Here is an 18,991-nt window from a genome sequence, read left to right on the forward strand (position 1 = left end):
AGTAGACAGGTGAAGTGACCCTCACCATATTTATTCAAAAGAATATCTACCTGTAGTTCACCACCTAGAGCAGTGGTTCTCACCCTGGTAGTGCATTAGCGTCGCCCAGGGAGCTTCTAAAAGTCCCATTGCCCAGGCTGCACCCCGGCATTTAGGTCAAATCTCAGGTGTATGAGGCAGGTATCAGTAGTGTTTAACCCTCCCCAGGTGATTCCAGGGTGCTGCAGAGTTGAGAGCCTCCCACCTAGAGAAAGGGGAGGAGGAAGAGGCTTCAGGGGCAAGAGGGCTTCTATCTGGCTGGGGAGATAGCTAAGCAGGGCTGGAGCGGTTGTGTCTTACTGTATGACCTTTGAGTCTAGCTAAGATGGCAGTGGTATCAGACTAGAATTGAGGTAGAGAATGATAGATTTGAGAAAGGACCAGAATACCAGGACAAAATTCACTTTCAGATACTAGATTCTCAGGTCATCAGATAAATTCCCTGAATGCCAAAGACAATTCCTGAGGTAGTATCCTTGTCACAGTCGGGGGGCATCTGACCACTCTGCTTGTCTTAATTAGGAAAGTGACTTGAAGGCCCCTGACCAAATCAGGTACAGTCGGCCTCTGGTTCACGCTGTGCCTCTGGTGCACACTGAGACGCAGACACAACCCACCCACCCCTCCCCCAGCTCTCCCAGTTCTCTCCTTGTCCTGTCCTCTCAGGCTTTTCACTTGTGGAGTCTTTGTGTTCTCCTTAATTGCCTCAGGGCAGCTCAGTTTTGTTGTTAAAGGCTGAGCTCCCCGCGGGAATAGGACATGTTTGTCCCCATCTCCTTTCCTTGCCTGCTCTTCAGCTCTTCAGGTCCCTTCCAGCACTACCCGTACCTCTTGAAAAGACCCCATTGGACCTCGGAAAGCTTTTTATTTTTATTTGAATAGTTTGCCAGATTTATTTTTCTTTTGAAAAGTTTGAAGTCTGTAGTCATTATAACTGTGCAGAAATTATGGTCGAACTTTTCCAACAAGCCTTGTCCCAAAGTGGTGGGGGCTGGAGAACTTCAGGGGAGGAAGCCAGGCCTGAGTGCAGGTGAGTCGCTGTCTGAGCCACTTGGGGGCTCTGAGTGAAGTCCATCTGGCCCACTGTAGACAACGTGTGCACAGTTTCCCTGGAAGCTACCCAGGCAGGCATGATCCAAGTTAAGGAGTGGCTGCAAATGCTGCATAGGGCACTATATGTCCACTGTATGTATATAGATTTGTTTTTGCCATGAAAACAAAAAAATAAAAAGAATTTAAGTAGCATCCTTAAAGGAGAATTAGCAATTAGCATACTAATCAGGGTTATATTTGCATGCCTATTAGCGATTAACATACTAATTAGAGTTATATTTGTACAGGGGATTTATCCTTTGAACATACATTTATTGAGAATTTATGATAAGCACTGGATGATTCTAATTTATAATAGTCATTATTGGCTCTCCATTCATTCATTAAACAAATATTTATTGAGAACTTACTATGTATGCTAGGTATTGTTCTGAGCTCTGGAAATACAGCAATGACCAAATCAGCCTAAATTCCCTACCCTCGTGGAGCAATATATTGTTAACCGTATCAATAACAACAAACAAGTAAAATAAATAGTGTATCAGTGGGTTGACGAACTGCCTCAGTTTGCCTGGGACTTTCAGTGTTGAAACTGAGACAGTCCTGGGCAAACTGGGATAGTTGGTCACAATATTATCAGGTAGATGTGTGTTACATATAGGGAAAAAAATAGAGAAGGGGAATGGGGAGGGCCAGTTGTAGGGTTAGGGATGCAATTGTAAATAGTTGGTTCAGGCAGGCCTCATTGAGAAGATAGCATTTAAATAAAGATCTAAAGGAAGTAAGGACATGAGTCCTGCAGAGTTCTAGAGGGAAAGCACCGTAGACAGAAGGAACAGCAAGGGCAAAGGTCCTGAGATGGGCGACTTTCTGAAATGTTTAAGGTTACCAGGGTGATTGAGCGGAAGAATGGTGGAGATGAGATTAGAGCGGTAATAGGGTACCAAACACAGGCCACTGTAACAACTCTGGCTTTTACCCTGCATTCGTTAGGAAGTCATTGAAGAGTTTGAGCAGAGAGTGGCACATCTGTCTCATTCGTGTTTCGGTGGAATCACTCTGGCTGTCTATTGAGAACAGCCGTAAGGGGAAAAGGGACGGAGGTAGAGGGAACAGTTAAGCCAGAGATTATGGTGGCTGGTCCAGGGGTGGCAGTAGTGGTGATAAGAGATAAGGTGATATTTTAAAGGCAAATTCTGGGCATATTTTAAAGGCAAAACCGACAAACTTCCTGACAGATTGGATGTTGAGTGTCAGAGAAAAAAAATAGTCAAGGTGCTGCCCAGTTTTGCCCTGAACACCTGGAAGAAAAGGACACAGTGTGTCCTAAGATAGGTGGAGCAGGCATAGGAAAGAGAGGGGCCAGGATTCTATTTCAGACATGCTAGATTTGACAGGCCTAATAGACATCCGAGTGGGACGATGAGTAAGGAGGACTGAGCCTTGACACCCTTCAGTGTAAAAGGGTCAGAAACTAGCAATGGAAACAGAGAAGGAGCAACCAGACAGAAAAGGGAAAACCAGGAGTGTGGGAGTCTGAAAGCTAGGTGAAGAATGCATATCAGGGAGGACATTGTGAACCATGTCAAATACTGCTGATGGGCCACGTGAATGCATGGAGATTTGGGTACTACATTTAGAAGCAGGAAGGTCACGGCTGACTTTAACAAAAAGCTGTTTCAATGGAGTGGTGGGGGCAAAAGTCTGATCAGAGAAGAGAATGGGAGGAAGACTCAGAAGCAGCAAGTGTAGAGGACTCATCCAGGGAGTTTGCCATAAAGGAGGTAGAAAATGGGAAAGTGGTTGAAAGAGACGTGCTGGCAAAGGAGTTTGACTTTTAAGATAGGAGAAAGTACAGCATGTGAGTTGTGGGGGGACAATCAAGTACAGAGAAAAATTGCTGATGGAGGAGAAGGAAGGGATGTTGCAGGTGAGACATGAAGGCGTCCCCAGGGACAAGTAGACGGATTGGCCTTGAACAGACATGAAAGCTCATCCATGGTAACACGAAGGAAGGTTGAATAGATGGGCACAGATTTTAGTAGCTGTGGCTTGTGGAGATTCTCTTGTATTATAGTTGCTTCTATTTTCTCAGGAAAATAGGAAATAAAGTCTTCAACTGATACTGAGTGGGGAGGATATAACTGTCATCTAGAAGAGCGAGAGAGTGAATGGACTAGAGAAATATAGTAGAATTGCCAGCTGCACTTAGGGCCCACTTGAATTTAACTGAGACCTGTCAGTAAGTGTGTGTGTGTGTGTGTGTGTGTGTGTGTGTGTGTGTGTGTGTGTGTGTGTGTGTATGCGCATGCACCGTAAGCACATGCATGCATACACACATGTGCACATGTATACCTGTTTTTTTTCCTAGCCCAATCCAGCTGCCAAGTGCAAGCACGCAATCAGCTAAGAGTTTGACTTAGCTGGAGTTGAGGCTTTATCAGACTACCACGACAAAGCAAGGAGAGGGTCAATGGAGTTGAGGATGCAAGGAAGGATATTTTAATTTTAATTATTGGCAATAAAAATGTTTTCCAACATTCTTTTTTTTTGAGTTGGAGTCTCACTCTGTCACCCAGACTGCAGTGCAGTGGCTGCTCCCGGCCACCGCAGCCACGACCTGCTGGGCTTCTGCGATCCTTCTGCCTCAGCCTTCCGAGTAGCTGGAACTACAGGCGCGCGCTACCACGCCCGGCTAATTTTTGATTTATTGTAGAGATGAGGTCCCGCCAAGTTGCCCAGGCGGGTATCGAACCCGCGGGCTCAGACAATCCACTCACCTGAGCCTCCCAAAGCTCTGGGATTACGGGCTGAGCCACCAAGCCCGGCTCCAACATTCTATTAAGAATATTTTCAAATAAACAGGAAAATTGAAAGAGCAGTCCCGCTGCTTTTCCTCCTATGACACTGACTTTTTGAAGAGACCAGGCTAGATAATCATATAAGATATCCCACACTGGATTTCTTTATTTGTTTCATCATGGAGTCATCTAATATATTCCTCTATTTCCTATATTTCTGATAAACTGAAAATTCGGTCCAAAGGCTCTGTTAAATTGGGGTTATACATTTTTGCAGTAACACTTTATCAGTAGTACTAGGCACTTCATGTCTCCTCACATCAGGAGACGAATAACAGATTGTCCCACTGGCAGTAATGCTAAATTTGATCACTTGGTTTGGGTGGTTACAGTCAGGTCTCTCTGTAATAAAGACTATCTCTTGCAGTTACCTATAACTTAAGCTGGATAAGTAAAATCATTAGAGGGGCAAAGGACCGTGAAAGGTGATAGGATTGATGGAACATGAGTCTCGAGCACAGAATAGGTCCTCACAAGGCAAGTGTTTTTAAGTGTTTGGCACCAATTATTCCATGAATGGCCTCCCCCATATTTCCAGCGCTTATCACTGTTGAACCTGGCCACAGGTGGGTGAGAAGTTTAAGTTACAAGTGAGGTGGCTTCCTCCTTACCACCTAAGAGCTTACTTCCTGGCTGCTTTTCATTTTGAATAGACAATGTAGCTTTGCCATCTTTGGAGATGTCTTTTGACTTCAGTCATGTTTAAAAAGGAGTAATGGCCCTAGTGTCCAGACACCTTATACTGCCTACTGTCCCTTCTGAGCTTGGGGACTCTGTTGGTCTCTCCTCAGTGGCAGGAAATCCTCAATCTCCCCAACAGTCCGCGTAACATTTCCTTCCAACAATGCTGCAGGCTGGCCTGACTGTGTGGAGGGGCTCCGGACAGAGGTGCCTAATTGTTCAACAACCTTCTCTTATTTACTTTCCTGATTTATTCTGGTTAGATAAATCCAGCCTAATTTTGATGCGTGATCTTGTTTTAAGTTGCTCTTCGGTGGCCCATCGTACTTCCGTTGCTGTATCACTTCTGTCTGATTGGTTGTGTCCCTTGTCATGTCTGAGCCTCAGACTCAAAATAGCTGAGATGTTGGCGCCCCCTAAGGGACACATGAATTTTAAAAGTTATTTCTTATTGACTAGCAAACATTTAGTTGGGTGTATGTTTGGCATTTCTTACTCTCGTATTCAAATTAATAAGCATTCCTTAATCGAAATGGACAAGCCAATATGATCAACTCGGTCTACTAAAGCCCTAGGGGTCAGAACAGAAAATAGTGTTCTGTTTATTCTCTAAATACTTACAATTTTTAGATACAAGTTTGCGAACAAAGAATATATAAAGTACTTACTTTCTGTCTTAATTATAGAATTAGGTAGGAGAAGGCAAGAAAAGCTAGAGTTTTCAAATATTTTAATAAGTAAGAATTTCAGTCCTTCCTATAGCGTGATTTTTCTATATAGGACAAGATTTGAACTGTCAGTCAGATTAATTCCCTGGAATTCCAGTTGAAGTATCCGGATTTTTGTTTTTGTTTTTGTGCTAGGAAGAGAAAAGCTTGTCCAAACTTAAGATTATGTGACGAATATTATCTCTTGACAAATCAAGAGAATATTTGACTTAACAGATAGTGTTTTAATTTGAAAATGGGGTTTGTCCTAAAATAAATATCAAGTAAATAAATAACATATAATAATAATTCTGTTCCTATTTTTTGGCACAATCATTATTTCAGGGGCTTGCTTTTAAAGTTTAAGTCAGACTGTGGAACACATCACAAATGAGAGTCTGATTAGTATTGCCCATAGCCTAATCCACTCAGCCAGAGCAGTATTCGTCTGGCCCAGAGTCTTCTCTGGGAGTGTGCTTTAGCCGGTGTTAACTGAACAGCCTCACTAAGGCAAAGGCATCTTTTAGGTGCCAAGTGTCAACTTTGAGAGGGAGGAACAAAAGGCAGGACAGTCTCTCCAGCCTGGTTTGAGAACCAGCTGCTTATACAATCGTAGCCACTCCAGTCTTTGAGGGTTGTGTGTTCTGAAAACCTCCACAGGAGAATTTACAGTGAAGAAACAAAATTTCCAGGAGAAGTAGGGAGGAAGGACCAAAGTTTTAGTAAATATATACAAATCTGTATAATTGTAAATATCAAGTCCATCAAAATTAATGAAAAAAACATTATCTGAAATTAAGAAAATAACAATGACTTGGTATATGCTATCCTGAATTTGCGCTTTTGAACATCATGCAAATGGCACTAATGACTCATTTTACATCATGAGAGAGCACCTTGATGAGTCATGATGGAACACAGAGCCGTAAGATAGAGTCTCTTACCACCACAGGAAACCTTCCATGCCAGCCCAGCCAGGCCCAGGACCAGAAGAAGTGCCCACGGAGATCTTTAAGCCCAGACTGATACTGCCCCAGACTGATACAGATCAGGGGCCAGGCCTGATTACAGACTGGAGTTGGGTGATACTAAGAAAAATGGCCGATTCCAAACTAATAAAGCAAAACTTCAGTAATTCCAAAAATTCCAGTTCTGTGTCTTACTTTTGCAGAGGATGGCACTGTCTGGAGTGGAGCTGGACAGTTCCTGGGAGGCTGAAGGCTTTCCTGACTCTGGTGTTATGCAGCTTCTTAACAGTCTATGGCTGTGACTCCACTAGTGGGTAGTATTGTGGTGACTTGAAATTAGAGAAAAAAGATTAAAAGGAATGATGTGTATGTGTATGTGTGTGTGTGTGTGTGTGTATTTATCTTTTATGATGTTCATCAGAGAGTTAGTAGGCAGAAATGATTCACTGAAACAGGATACTCTCATGCTGACAGAAGCACTTCTTAAACCTGAATACTAGAAATCATGCACTGCATTTGGATCAACATGCATTTGTCAAGAGAGCCACCTCATAGTCAAAATGCATCATTATGAGTTCTTCTGACTTTTAAGAATTAACACCAAAGTTTGCTTTCTTTTCAGGTCCTCAAGTATGTTCCACATAATGAAGCACAGTCACTATGTCTCCCGATTCGGCAGCAAACTTGGGTTGCAGTGCATTGGTATGCATGAGAACGGCATCATATTTAACAACAATACAGACCTCTGGAAAGTAACTCGACCTTTCTTTATGAAAGGTAAGCAGGTTCCCGGCTACCTTATTTTTTCTGGTTACAAGTGTGTCTTTTTTTGAAATTGTATTTTATATTTTACTGCATCACACTTTTGAAATGATGATAATAGGAGAAAGGGCTAACATCATTATACTTTTACTCTATAGCAGACACTGTTCTGAGCACTTGATATTTTTACCCCACAGTAACCCCATGTGGCTAACACTGTTACAGATGAGAAAACTAAGGCATAAAGAGGTTAAGTAACTTGCCCAAGGTCTCAACATTAGGAAACAGTGGCCTAGGATACAAGCCCAGAACCTCCATTTTTTCCATCACAACAAATTGTTTTCTCCCTGTTGATGTGCAAAGCAATTTCATGGATGTAAAAAAGAGATGAGGGCTGTACAGTTAGTGTCATTTCAATTAAGAATGTAGTGTGTCAGTCATATTTGTGACTTCAACATGGTCAAACAGTATGTTTGCTAAATCTTTGACAGCCTGGATGTTTTAGCAGAAAGCGGTGTGTAAATGAAATTGGAGAATTTTAGAGCTGAGCAGAACAGTCTCATATATACTCTGAGTTGTATAATTGAGAAAATAAAATCTCAGAGAGGTTGTAGTTTTCACCCAGACAACATAGTAAGCAATGGCTGAGCCAAGACCCAACTCCAGCCAAGGATTTCCCCCATTACCATATCATGCTGGAAATGAAGCTGCTGGGGGTATACATGGCAAACTCTTGACATTAGTTTGCATCAAGCCTCAAGAAAGATAATCATGTCCTGGAAGCCTTGTCAGTGATGGAATCTGGGGCTAGATGGTTTTAGGTCTGGCCCTCTCCATCCATGTTCTTCCCTCCAACCAGCCTGTGCAGAGAACCTAGCCACTTTCCACGTGGCAGCTAAGACAGGGCGAGCTATACTGGTGCCTGTGCCCACTGAATGTTGAACCCACTCTGCAGAGCTGCCCTTCACCAAGACTCAGCACAACTCTTCATGTAGACCCCAATTCTATTGACCCTATTGCTGCCGTAACAAGTTACCATAAACTAAGTGGCTTAACATAACACGCTTATCGTCTTATAGTTCGGACATGAACTAAAATCAAGGCATCAGCAAGGCTATGTTCCTTTCTGGAGGCTCTTGGGAAAATCTCTTTCCTTGCTTTTTCTATCTTCTATGGTCCACCTACATTCCTTGGCTTGTGGCCATTTCCTCCAGCTTCAAAGCCAGCCACAGTGGGTTAAGTCCTTTTTACAGCACGTCTCTCTGACCCTTCTTCTATCTCACATCTCTTTTTGACTTTGACTTCAGCTGAGAAAGCTTCCTTGCTTTTAAGACTCATGATTGTGTTGATCCCACCCAGACAACCCACAACAATCTCATCACAAAGTCCTCCACCTTAATTATCTCTGTGAAGACTCTTTTCTCATGTAAGGTAATATATTAATAGGCTCTGGGGATTAGGACCCAGATATCTTTAGGGAGCTATTATTTTGTCTACCACTCATATTGGGCAGCTCAATCTCCCTATGCTTTACAAAACTGCAGAATGAAATAATGGAAAAAATATCAAACTTAGTGTTATAGGTGATCGGTTCAACTCCCAGCACTGCAACTAGCTACAAGTTGGGCAAGTTGCTTCGCCTTAATGAACTTCAGTTCTCTTATCCACAGAGGGTGATAAATATTATAAAACTTTCACTCTAGAGCTATTGTGAATAACAAATGAAATAATACTCTAAGATTCCATAGGAATGTTTTATTTTACTTATCATTTAACTCAGGTGTATGAGGACATTTTGGTGATTTCTAAAACTTGCACTTTACACATATAATCTACAATTAAACAGAAAACACCTTAGGTCAAATAGTTAGGATCCAATTTGAATAGTCTCTTAGTAATATCCTGCCATTTGTTAAAATATAAAATAAATATGACCCTGGCCAAATCCAAGCCATCTTTAGAGGGAAATATATACAATAAACATGAAAAATTCCAGATTTGTGATTTATGAACACAAGTACTAAAAGCTTCAATTGCAATCTCACAAATGACTTGCCAGAGCATGACAAAAGTTTAATTTTTTAGTTTATCTAAAATAACATTTATTCTTTCATCTACTCATTCATTCATTCTTAAACATAAAGGTAGTACATACTTATAGAAAATTAGGAGAACACACAAAAGCATTAAAAATATGAAAATTTCCCCCATATTATTAAATTAAAAATCGTGGACAATTAAGCTCCGACATTAAAACCAAAATAGCCTGATTGTGTGTGTCTGTGCCCTGGATTCCGTGATGGCTGATTCTCTAATGTGTACCCTGCAGCTTTGTCAGGCCCTGGCCTTGTTCAGATGATGGCAATCTGTGTGGAATCCTTAAAAAAACATCTGGACAGGTTGGAGGAGGTGACTGATCCATCAGGCTTCGTGGACGTGTTGACCCTCATGCGATGCATCATGCTGGACACCTCTAACATGCTCTTCTTGAGGATCCCCTTGGACGGTACTGAGATTTTCATTCTCATGATTAGACATTCTGCCCTTTATTGAACAAGGGGCTGGGCGAGATAGCAGACTAAAGTCAACACATGCCATTTTGTATATTGCTCATGTTTAAACATTTCTAAACGTCCCTAAGTTTTTTTCTCTAGTATTTCTGCTTTATTCACTTATAAATTTCCATAATGCAGGGGCCACCTTCTATTTCTTTTGGATCTCTCCTTTTTTCTCTAGGAAATTGGATTCTACCCACAGTTGAAGCTTAGAAAATGTGATCAGTTCATTTGGTCATAACCTATCCTACCACCAATCAAGCTGATATATTTGCCATTTCCAACCATTCTTTAGGGTATGATATATACACACATATACACCCCTCCTTCAGAGCTACTAAAGATAAAAACTTTGACGGTTTATATAATAAAAATCACAATAATGCCACTGTTGTCGATGGAAATAATGGTGATAGCTCGCTTTAGTGCAGTATCTCCTATGTGTCAAGCAGTATTAAGAAATTGCTTTATGTATATGTTTGCCACTTAATATTTCTAACGATCCTAACAAGATCTCTCACTCAAAATCTACTCTCCTCCCTATGATGCAGAAATGAATATTAAAATGTGCACATAACTCTACCACCACCAAAAAACCCAAACATTACTCATAGGAGTAGTTTGGTGGTTACCAGAGACCAGGAAGGGTAGGAGAAGGAGGGAGGATGAAGAGAAGTGAACAAAAATACAGGCAGATAGAACAAATAAGACCTAACCTTCAGGTCTTAAATCAGTAAAGTGACTATAGAAAACAATAATCTATTGTATATTTCAAAATAGCTAGTAGAGAATAATTTGAATGTTCCCAGCATAAAGAGAAGATAAATGTTTAAGGTGAGGAATATCCCAATTACCCTGACTTAATTATCATTCATTATATGAATGTATCAAAATATCACATGTATCCCCTAAATTTGTGTGTATATTATGTATCAATTTAGAAAGCATTAATCATTTACATTAATTTTTTTCTACTATTGACATTAAGTATGCCCAGTTTAATGTTATTTTTCCTGAATGCATGTTGAGTCATACATGCATTCATCAAATATTTATTGATTGCCTATTTTATGCTAATCACTATTTGTTTTAGGTTCTGAGGATAGAGCAGTGAACAGGACAGAGAAAGTTCTTGCTTTCAGAGAACTCACATTCCAGTGGGGGATGTGGATATGAGAATAAGTCAATATTTAAAAATATATTAGACAATAATAACTGCCTTGAAGAAAAAAACAAAGCAGGGTAAGAGGACAGAAAGTGAAGAAGGGAGTCACTTAGGAGTAGGCATGGATGCCATGGAGAGGGTGATCAGAAAAGGCCTCTATGGAGAAGACATTTGAACTTAGCTTGAAGGAAGTCAGGCCACAAGCCATGCACAGTTCTGAGGGAAGAATACTCCAGGCAGGGGAACCATGCACCCTTTTAACACTCGCCAGAACCAGGTGAGCATTTGGACAAATAGACAAGCTGTAAGCCCTCACTTTCTCCTGTCCAGCTCTCATTGCCTCATCTTCCCTCCTCTAACTACTCCTTACAAGAGCTGTGGAAACTTCATCGGATTGCCATTTGGATGGGAGGCCCCATGCACTTGAATTTCTAGTCACTCTCTTGCCCGATCTTCTTGCAGACAGGGACTCCACTCCCCCCGTGTGCCTGTTCTACAGACATCATTTCTAAAGTTGACAGTCACATATTTCACAAGTCTGGGCTTCTTGGTCCCCCCCCCCCAGCCTTGAATTGTAAATCTCTCTATTGCTTTAAGGATCCAGACTTTGATGCTGGAGAACCCGCATAACCCACACAGAGTTATGCTGATTTCTTTTTTCACAGGGTCCTGGTTAAACTCCCAAAGTTCCTAAGGTACCCAGTGTAACAAAGAGAAAACGACATCACCCTGAGGTCAGACAGGGTCTAAGGCCCTGCCTGCCACACTGACTGGATGTTGTTGGGCAAGTTTCTTGATTTCTGTGAATTGCGGTCTCTTCAACTGCAAAATGATGACACCACCACTCTTTTGCAAGAGGATTAAATTACAAATCTCTTTCACAAAGCACCTAACATGATGACTGGTATTTAACAGTTGAAAATAAATGTCAGTTCTCTTCCTTTTTGCATATTGACCTGGCATAATTTGAAAAAATGTTTTTTTTTCCTCTCTAGTATTCTGGTTTTTGTTTTGCTTTGCTTTGTTTTTATTAGAGACAGGAGCTCTGTCACCCAGGCTGGAGCACAGCGGTGCAATTATAGCTCACAGCAGCCTCGAACACCTGGGCTCAAGTTATCCTCCTGCCTTAGCCTCCCAAGAAGTTGTGACTACAGGCATGCACTACCACACCTGGCTACTTTTTAAATTTTTTGTAGAGTCGGGGGTTTCGCTATGTTGCCCAGGCTAGTCTCAAACTCCTGGCCTCAAGCGATCCTCCTACCTTGGTCTCCCAAAGTGCTAGGGTACCATGCTCAGCCAGTATTCTGTTTAACTAAAGGGCATTCATTAAAAGCCAACTGTGCATGAGGCTCAGGACAGGGCACTGAAGAAACTAAGATGAATTCTACGTTCTGGACTGAATAGAAATAAATATGAAAGCTATGTGATGAGTACTACGGGAAAAAATGAAGAAAGCACTATGAAGTGAGCACATGGTTAGGAGCCACTAATTAGGTGTACAATCTAAGTAGATTGTCCATGAATGCCCTGCTTACCAACACCAAATGCAGTTCATGTGTGGCTGTCAGTTACTGCGCAGGCTGTACTTTTTGCTCCCCCAGGTGCCGAGTCAAGGCCATAACATAATTACCTTGTCCAAAAAAACAGGGGAGTTGGAGGCTCTGCCTAAGGGGGGTATGTGAGATTCTAAGCAGTGTCTCAACACAAACTTGAAAGCTGGCAACTCCCTGGTTAACTCAACAGTTTCGATGTCAAGCAGAATAAATTAGTACTCAATTTGTCTGGTGGCATTCACGTGCCTAAAACATTCTACTGAAAGTAAAACCTTGGCCAGCTTAGAACCCCAGGCTGGTAGGAGAATCTACTGGGAATGTTCTCTGCTCCGGGGATTTTTCTTAAGCTCACATTTTGTTCAACAGCTCTGTTCTTTTTTTTTTTCCCCAGAAAAAGCTATTGTGGTTAAAATCCAGGGTTATTTTGATGCGTGGCAAGCTCTCCTTTTCAAACCAGACATCTTCTTTAAGATTTCTTGGCTCTACAAAAAGTATGAAAAGTCTGTGTAAGTAACATAACTTTGGAAGATTTATGAGTACAATTGGTTGGGGTTTTTTTCCTCGTGTCTTTGCTCTTTTTGTTGGCCTCCTCAGTAAGTTTTCTCCTCTCTAGATCCCACAAGGGAGCTGTTTATTAAGTTGCTGATGAAATAGTTCTCATAGCAATTTGAAGGCATTTGGCCAGACCAAAGAGTAAAGAAGGCTTTGGCCTGGGAGCTTATTAGCACAAGGACTGAGTGTGTGGTCTAAGACATTCATCTCTAGAACTAGGACACTGTAGTATATTTTGAGTTGAAGAGAAAGGTTAATGAATCCTATCATTAATATCTTCCAAAACTCTCTTTGCTTAACAGAGAAACTGGAAATACAGAATTAATTTATAGTTGTATTGTTTCTGAATGAATTTAACATAATTCAACTTGTAAGAATTGACAGTAGTCTCAAAAGAATTTTTTCATATTGAGTATAATAAATGGCAATAAAATGTGTGGTTTTTATTGTTGTTCTTGTTGGTTTTAGTTATAGATCTTGTGTTTTGAGTGCCCTGAAACTGTCATTAAATGGCTTTGTCTTGGTTTTCAACTAGTCCAGTAGAAAAATTGGACAAATGCACAATGGCCTACAGATGAATCCATGGGTTTTTAAAGTGTTCGTTAGTAACTCATCACTAAACACTGCTACCTCTCACTTCCAGCGGAAAGCCCATGGGATCCAGAGGCAGACAGTCCTGCTGCGTATCCCGTCTCTACCATTTAGTAACTAAATGGTCTTGAGAAGTTAATTAAAATAAAACATAACATACTTTCTGGAATAGAGGTTTAGGCTCATGAGGTCATGTAAGCAAGCATAGAGCATGGCACCTAATGGGGACTAAATGTGTTAGTTGTCCCTTCCATATGTTTATATCTTACTCAGATGTCCCTGACCATCTTAAGTTCTCCTTCTTTAAAAGTTCCCAAACTGCCGGGCTCGGTGGCTCAGTCTGTAATCCCGTGCCTTTTGGAGGCTGAGGTGAGTGGATTGCCTGAGCCCGCGGGTTCGAGACCCGCCTGGGCAGGCGATACCTCATCTCTACAATAAATAAAAAAAAATTAGCCGGGCGTGGTAGCGCGCGCCTGTAATTCCAGCTACTTGGAAGGCTGAGGTGGAAGGATCGCCGGAGCCCAGCAGGTCGAGGCTGCGGTGGCCAGGAGCGGCCACTGCACTCCAGTCTGGGCGACAGAGTGAAACTCCAACTCAAAAAGTTCCCAAACTAGCCGGGCTCGGTGGCTCAGCCTGTAATCCCACGCCTTTGGGAGGCTGAGGTGAGTGGATTGCCTGAGCCTGCGGGTTCGAGACCTGCCTGGGCAGCAAGACCTCATCTCTACAATAAATCAAAAAATCAGCCGGGCGTGGTAGCACATGCCTGTAATTCCGGCTACTTGGAAGGCTGAGGGGGAAGGATCGCCGGAGCCCAGCAGGTCGAGGCTGCGGTGGCCAGGAGCGGCCACTGCACTCCAGTCTGGGCAACAGAGTGAGACTCCAACTCTAAAAAAAAAAAGTTCCCAAACTTGTCTGAAGACCCATCTTTATTCTATTTGAGGATTTAAAGTTCAATCATATTAGTTTCTAAAGAGGAAGACAACTTGATGTTGCTTTATATATTCTCCCATGGTTGATGAGTATGAGGTGAATGTTGTAGACACTTGGTTCTTTGTATATTTCATTTCCTTTCCACCAGAGCTTATCGTGACTTGAATCAATTAAATGAAGGACTTGTGTCTTCATGGTGATCAGATTTGGTGGTGGTGGTAGAGGTCTAAATAACATAATCATATAGTTCTTGGTCATTAGTTGAACCTTGGTCTTGGTCAGCAGGTCCATAGAAATTTATTGCATTATATTTTATAATGGTTTCTCTTAAGTCTCTATAGAAATTGGCCCAACAGAATTCACTCTATATGTAACATATGGCTAGTGCATTAGTTTATATTCCCTAAGTCCAAGAGTAATAAAGATCTAGAAAACTCTTTTAACCTCCTCCAACATGCCATTACAACAATGATAATACATTTTTTAAAATTATGGGAAGGATACTGAGAATCTACCTCTACCTCTATTCAATTTTATATGTTTGACTCTTTTAATTTCAAATATTACAGCAGTATTGATTTCTACTTTTTACTGTGAAAGTTGAAGACTTTTCCAGTCAAATAATACCTTATATAGATGTCTGTAGGCTAGACTGATAACCTATCCACCATTGTCCTGGTGCAAAAAGTATTCAGAGTTCCAAACAACAGACTCACAGATGCCTTCTTGTAATATGTGTTTGCAAGTCAGAGACTTCCTATTTCCTGAAAACTGTCATTGAACTCAATTCTCCCAGTTTTGAAGGGCATATACATTCAGATGCATACATTTTTATAAGATCAACTTTTCACTTGAATAGAAGGGATCCCAGTGGGCGTTCATAGTCGGCTCATGCAAAACCTTGGATTCTAGCCCAGGGAGGAAGTAAATGCTCAGTAATGGCTCCAGTTCCATCAAGGAACTCTCTAAGAATTGAGAATGTAGGGCTATTCCAATGCCTCCCAAAGCATTTGGGGGCAATTGCTCAGGTAGGAATGCTATGAGCATTCTTAGCCTCCTAGGAAGGAGGTATCACACCCCACCAACTGAATGAATATCTGTAGGAGATGCTCAACAAATATTTGGTGAATGCACAAATCAGCAGGACATTTAAGTGTACAGGTGACCAAGTAAATTAGAAATTTAAAAAAGATTTATTGTACATTTCATGTAATCAGAATATTTTTCCCTAGATCAATATACTTAAAATGAACACATACACTTAAGGGCAGAGGCAAGAATAACAGAATTTAGATTCAAAGTGACCTTATTGGTAATCTAGTCTGATCTCTTCTTAAAAGAGATGAATGGCATAGAGATCTAAAGCAGGCAACACAGAAAGAGAAAACATGACCCTTTGTCCAAGGTACTCTTCCCTCAAACACACTGTCAAAATACATACACGTATTTATTCAGCAAATACTAATGTTTACAATGTGGCAGAAACTACAAGGCATGTGAATAAATATCAAGACTAATACTTGGTCACTTGGGTTTACTGGTTTTTTGGGTTTGGTTTTTTTTTTTTTTTCTTTTTTAAGTAGAGATGGGGTCTTACCATGTTGCCCAGGCTGGTCTTGAACGCTAGCCTCAAGCGATCCTCCCACCTTAGTCTCCCAAAGTGCTGGGATTACAGGTATGAATATCAGACTCAACAGTCTTCTGGGCTAGGCAAATAATAGTGGACTGTGAGGATATAAAACAACGGGAAATGAAAGTTCCTGTGGCAAACTGAAGGGTGCGTGCCCCCCACTAACAGCAATTGCAGGGTTTTTGTTTTTAACTTAAACACTGCGCCTGCCCAGTCAGAAATTGGAAAACATGGTTAGATTTAGTCTTTTGGTATCGGTTCTTAACCCTCAACTAGAAGTCGTTTGATTTTGCTACCAGCATCTAGAAATCTTAGCTAACTCTGGTACCCTAACACAAAGTATAAGGCATATGTAATTTAAGGATATTTGTGAAGAAATAACATAGAAATTCACTTATTCATGAGCACCAGAAGTTTCAATGAAATTAAAGCAGATCGTTTTATTTAAACAAATGGCAAGTGAATTTGTTTTGCTAGATGTCTAAACTGAATACGAATAGACTATATTTTGATGATTTTTTTTTCTAGCAAGGAGTTGAAAGATGCTCTAGGCATTCTGATAGACGAAAAAAGACGCAGGATTTCTACAGCGGAGAAGCTGGATGAGTGTATGGACTTTGCTACTGAATTGATTTTGGCTGAGGTACTGACCATAATATGGACTAACCATATTCTCATACAGCACATGTTATGACCATTTGTGTGGTGTGTAAAGATTCTCTTTTGCGATTGTTGCATATTTCTGCTCTGACATATTTTCTCTAGCAGCTCTATAATACCCAGCCCATTAGACATTCTAGTGAGACTGACCTTTCGGATTGAAACTATTCTGTGTCACAACACAAAATATGAAAACAGGAGAGGAGGAACCAAAGACACTAAATATTTACATAATTGACTTAATTGCTCATCTTTCAGTTGAAGACTGCCACATAAAGTGTTCATAGTCAATCACAGAGACCGTAATTTATTTAAGTTCGTTTTGTTAAGGTTGTTCACCCTTGAGTGTCACCTCCCCTCATTTTTTGAAACTTTGATTCAGTTTTCCACTTTTTCCTCTTCTTTCAATTGTTCAGAAGCGAGGTGACCTGACAAAAGAGAATGTGAACCAGTGCATACTGGAAATGCTGATTGCAGCGCCTGACACCATGTCTATCTCTGTGTTCTTCATGCTGCTTCTCATTGCACAGCATCCTCAGGTTGAAGAGGCATTAATGAAGGAAATCCAGACTGTTATTGGTGAGAATTTATCAAGTAAATAATAGAGCTTAAAAAACAATTCCTTTTGAATGTCAGCTCCTTGTGTCCTAAGATTCTGATGTCAAACACAAAATATTTTATTTATTTATTTTTCTTTGAAAGTAGGATTTATTGAGAGGAAGAAAAGCTCCTGCAGTGGGAGGGGACCCAAAGGGTTTGCCCAAACACAAAATCTTTTAAAAATCCACTGAAAACAATAAACAAGCCACTCTGTCACACTTTGATTATGCCAGATGGGTTGAAAAGATACTTCTTTCAGCGTTTTATAATAACAAATACTGTACATGCTCATTGAAGACAATTCAAATATCAGAGAGATATATAAAGCAGAAAGTGACATCCCCTCCGTCCCTTCACTTTCCTCCCTGGACTCAACCCTACCGCCCAGTAGTAACCACTGCTAACAAGTTTGCTGTGTGTCCTTCAAGATCTTTCTCTATGTGCATACAACCACATACCTATGAATGGATTTGTCTGTCTCACAAAAACATGGGACCATGTCTAATGTTCTGCCTACCTTATCAGTTACAAAAGGTTTTTGTGGCTCCACCCAGGGAAATGACTTGTCTATCATTTAGAGCAATGTTTCTGGGATTCAAGCAGCCAATTCACAAATGAAGTTCTAGTCAGCAGCAGAAGGAGTGCCAGCAAAGGCAGGAGAGTGATGTATTTTTTACCTCCACTCCAATTCAGTGAGACCGGCCCTTTCTTCTCCCTGCCTTCTCCTCCTCCTCTGCAAGAAGGACCCCAGGTCACACTCAGCTCCTCCTCAACACTGTGTCTTCACTGCTCTGCCTCCGCCTCAGCATCATCCCACCCCACTCCTCCTTACGTCACCACCTTTGTAAGAATTGAGAATTGCTTTATGGGGGAATGCTGAAATCCTTATTTGAAACTTCCTTCATGTGAGTAATTGATTTAGGAACACATTTCTTACAGATGTGAAGAGACATCACATGATACAGACTCTACTCTCTTTATGCATTCCTGTGAAAAAATTCTTTGGTTGTGGAAGGACACCATCTTTTTTAAACCATTTGCGTGCTGCTTAAAAATAAGGGGAAATTTTACAGAATGGTTAAATACATCAGATAAGGGATCTGCAGGTGCATCACATCAGTGGGAAATTGTCTGGCAAGGTAGAGAGCAAGGAGCCAGAATAACATTTGGGCTCCAAATTCCAGAATGTTCTCTCAAGCGCCTCCTATCAGGTTATCAGGTTCTGTGCCCAAGGCAGGGATATAGCCACAAACAAGCCAGCACCATCCCTGCACTCATGGGGCTCATGGGCTGGTGGGATAAGAGAACTAAGTCAACAAGCTCAGAGGGTGCCATAAAAGGAAAGAGTTCCGCAAACAAGGGGAAACTGACTTTTGAGATCATAAGCCTTTAATACAAATTTAGTACCATTTCCTTGAGAAGAAAATTGCTTGTGCCTCTTGATGTTCCCCTGACACTTCATCAGACCTCTGCAATGATGGAAAAGCAGCAGAGAATTTGCACATACGGCTGTGCTCCCTCCTGTGAGCCACACACAGATGTGGTAATTACTTCCTAGTGCGTGCCCTTGGTCACCTTCCCCATCATCTCCCTTTCTGTCTTCCCACCCTGGATGCACACATCCCATTAGGCCCTTGAGTATGTGAAGAGCAACACATAAAAGAAAGGGCTGTGAGAGCGGGCA

At 41.3% G+C, this 18,991-nt stretch overlaps 1 protein-coding gene across 2 annotated transcripts in view; it reads left to right on the forward strand.

Annotated features, from left to right (window-relative positions):
- LOC103274056 (aromatase) overlaps nucleotides 1–18,991 on the forward strand; it is a 115,472-nt gene that overhangs the window by 93,156 nt on the left and 3,325 nt on the right. For both annotated transcript variants that reach the window (XM_008071528.1, XM_021719292.1), the window contains exons 4-8: nucleotides 6,932–7,086; nucleotides 9,401–9,577; nucleotides 12,736–12,850; nucleotides 16,576–16,690; nucleotides 17,124–17,286. In XM_008071528.1, the coding sequence (XP_008069719.1) occupies nucleotides 6,932–7,086; nucleotides 9,401–9,577; nucleotides 12,736–12,850; nucleotides 16,576–16,690; nucleotides 17,124–17,286 (725 nt within the window). The remainder of the gene's footprint in view (nucleotides 1–6,931; nucleotides 7,087–9,400; nucleotides 9,578–12,735; nucleotides 12,851–16,575; nucleotides 16,691–17,123; nucleotides 17,287–18,991) is intronic.

The sequence above is a fragment of the Carlito syrichta genome, unplaced genomic scaffold (genome assembly GCF_000164805.1).
Source record: "Carlito syrichta isolate Samal-C Ts95f unplaced genomic scaffold, Tarsius_syrichta-2.0.1 Scaffold314363, whole genome shotgun sequence".
NCBI classification, from domain to species: Eukaryota; Metazoa; Chordata; class Mammalia; order Primates; family Tarsiidae; genus Carlito; species Carlito syrichta.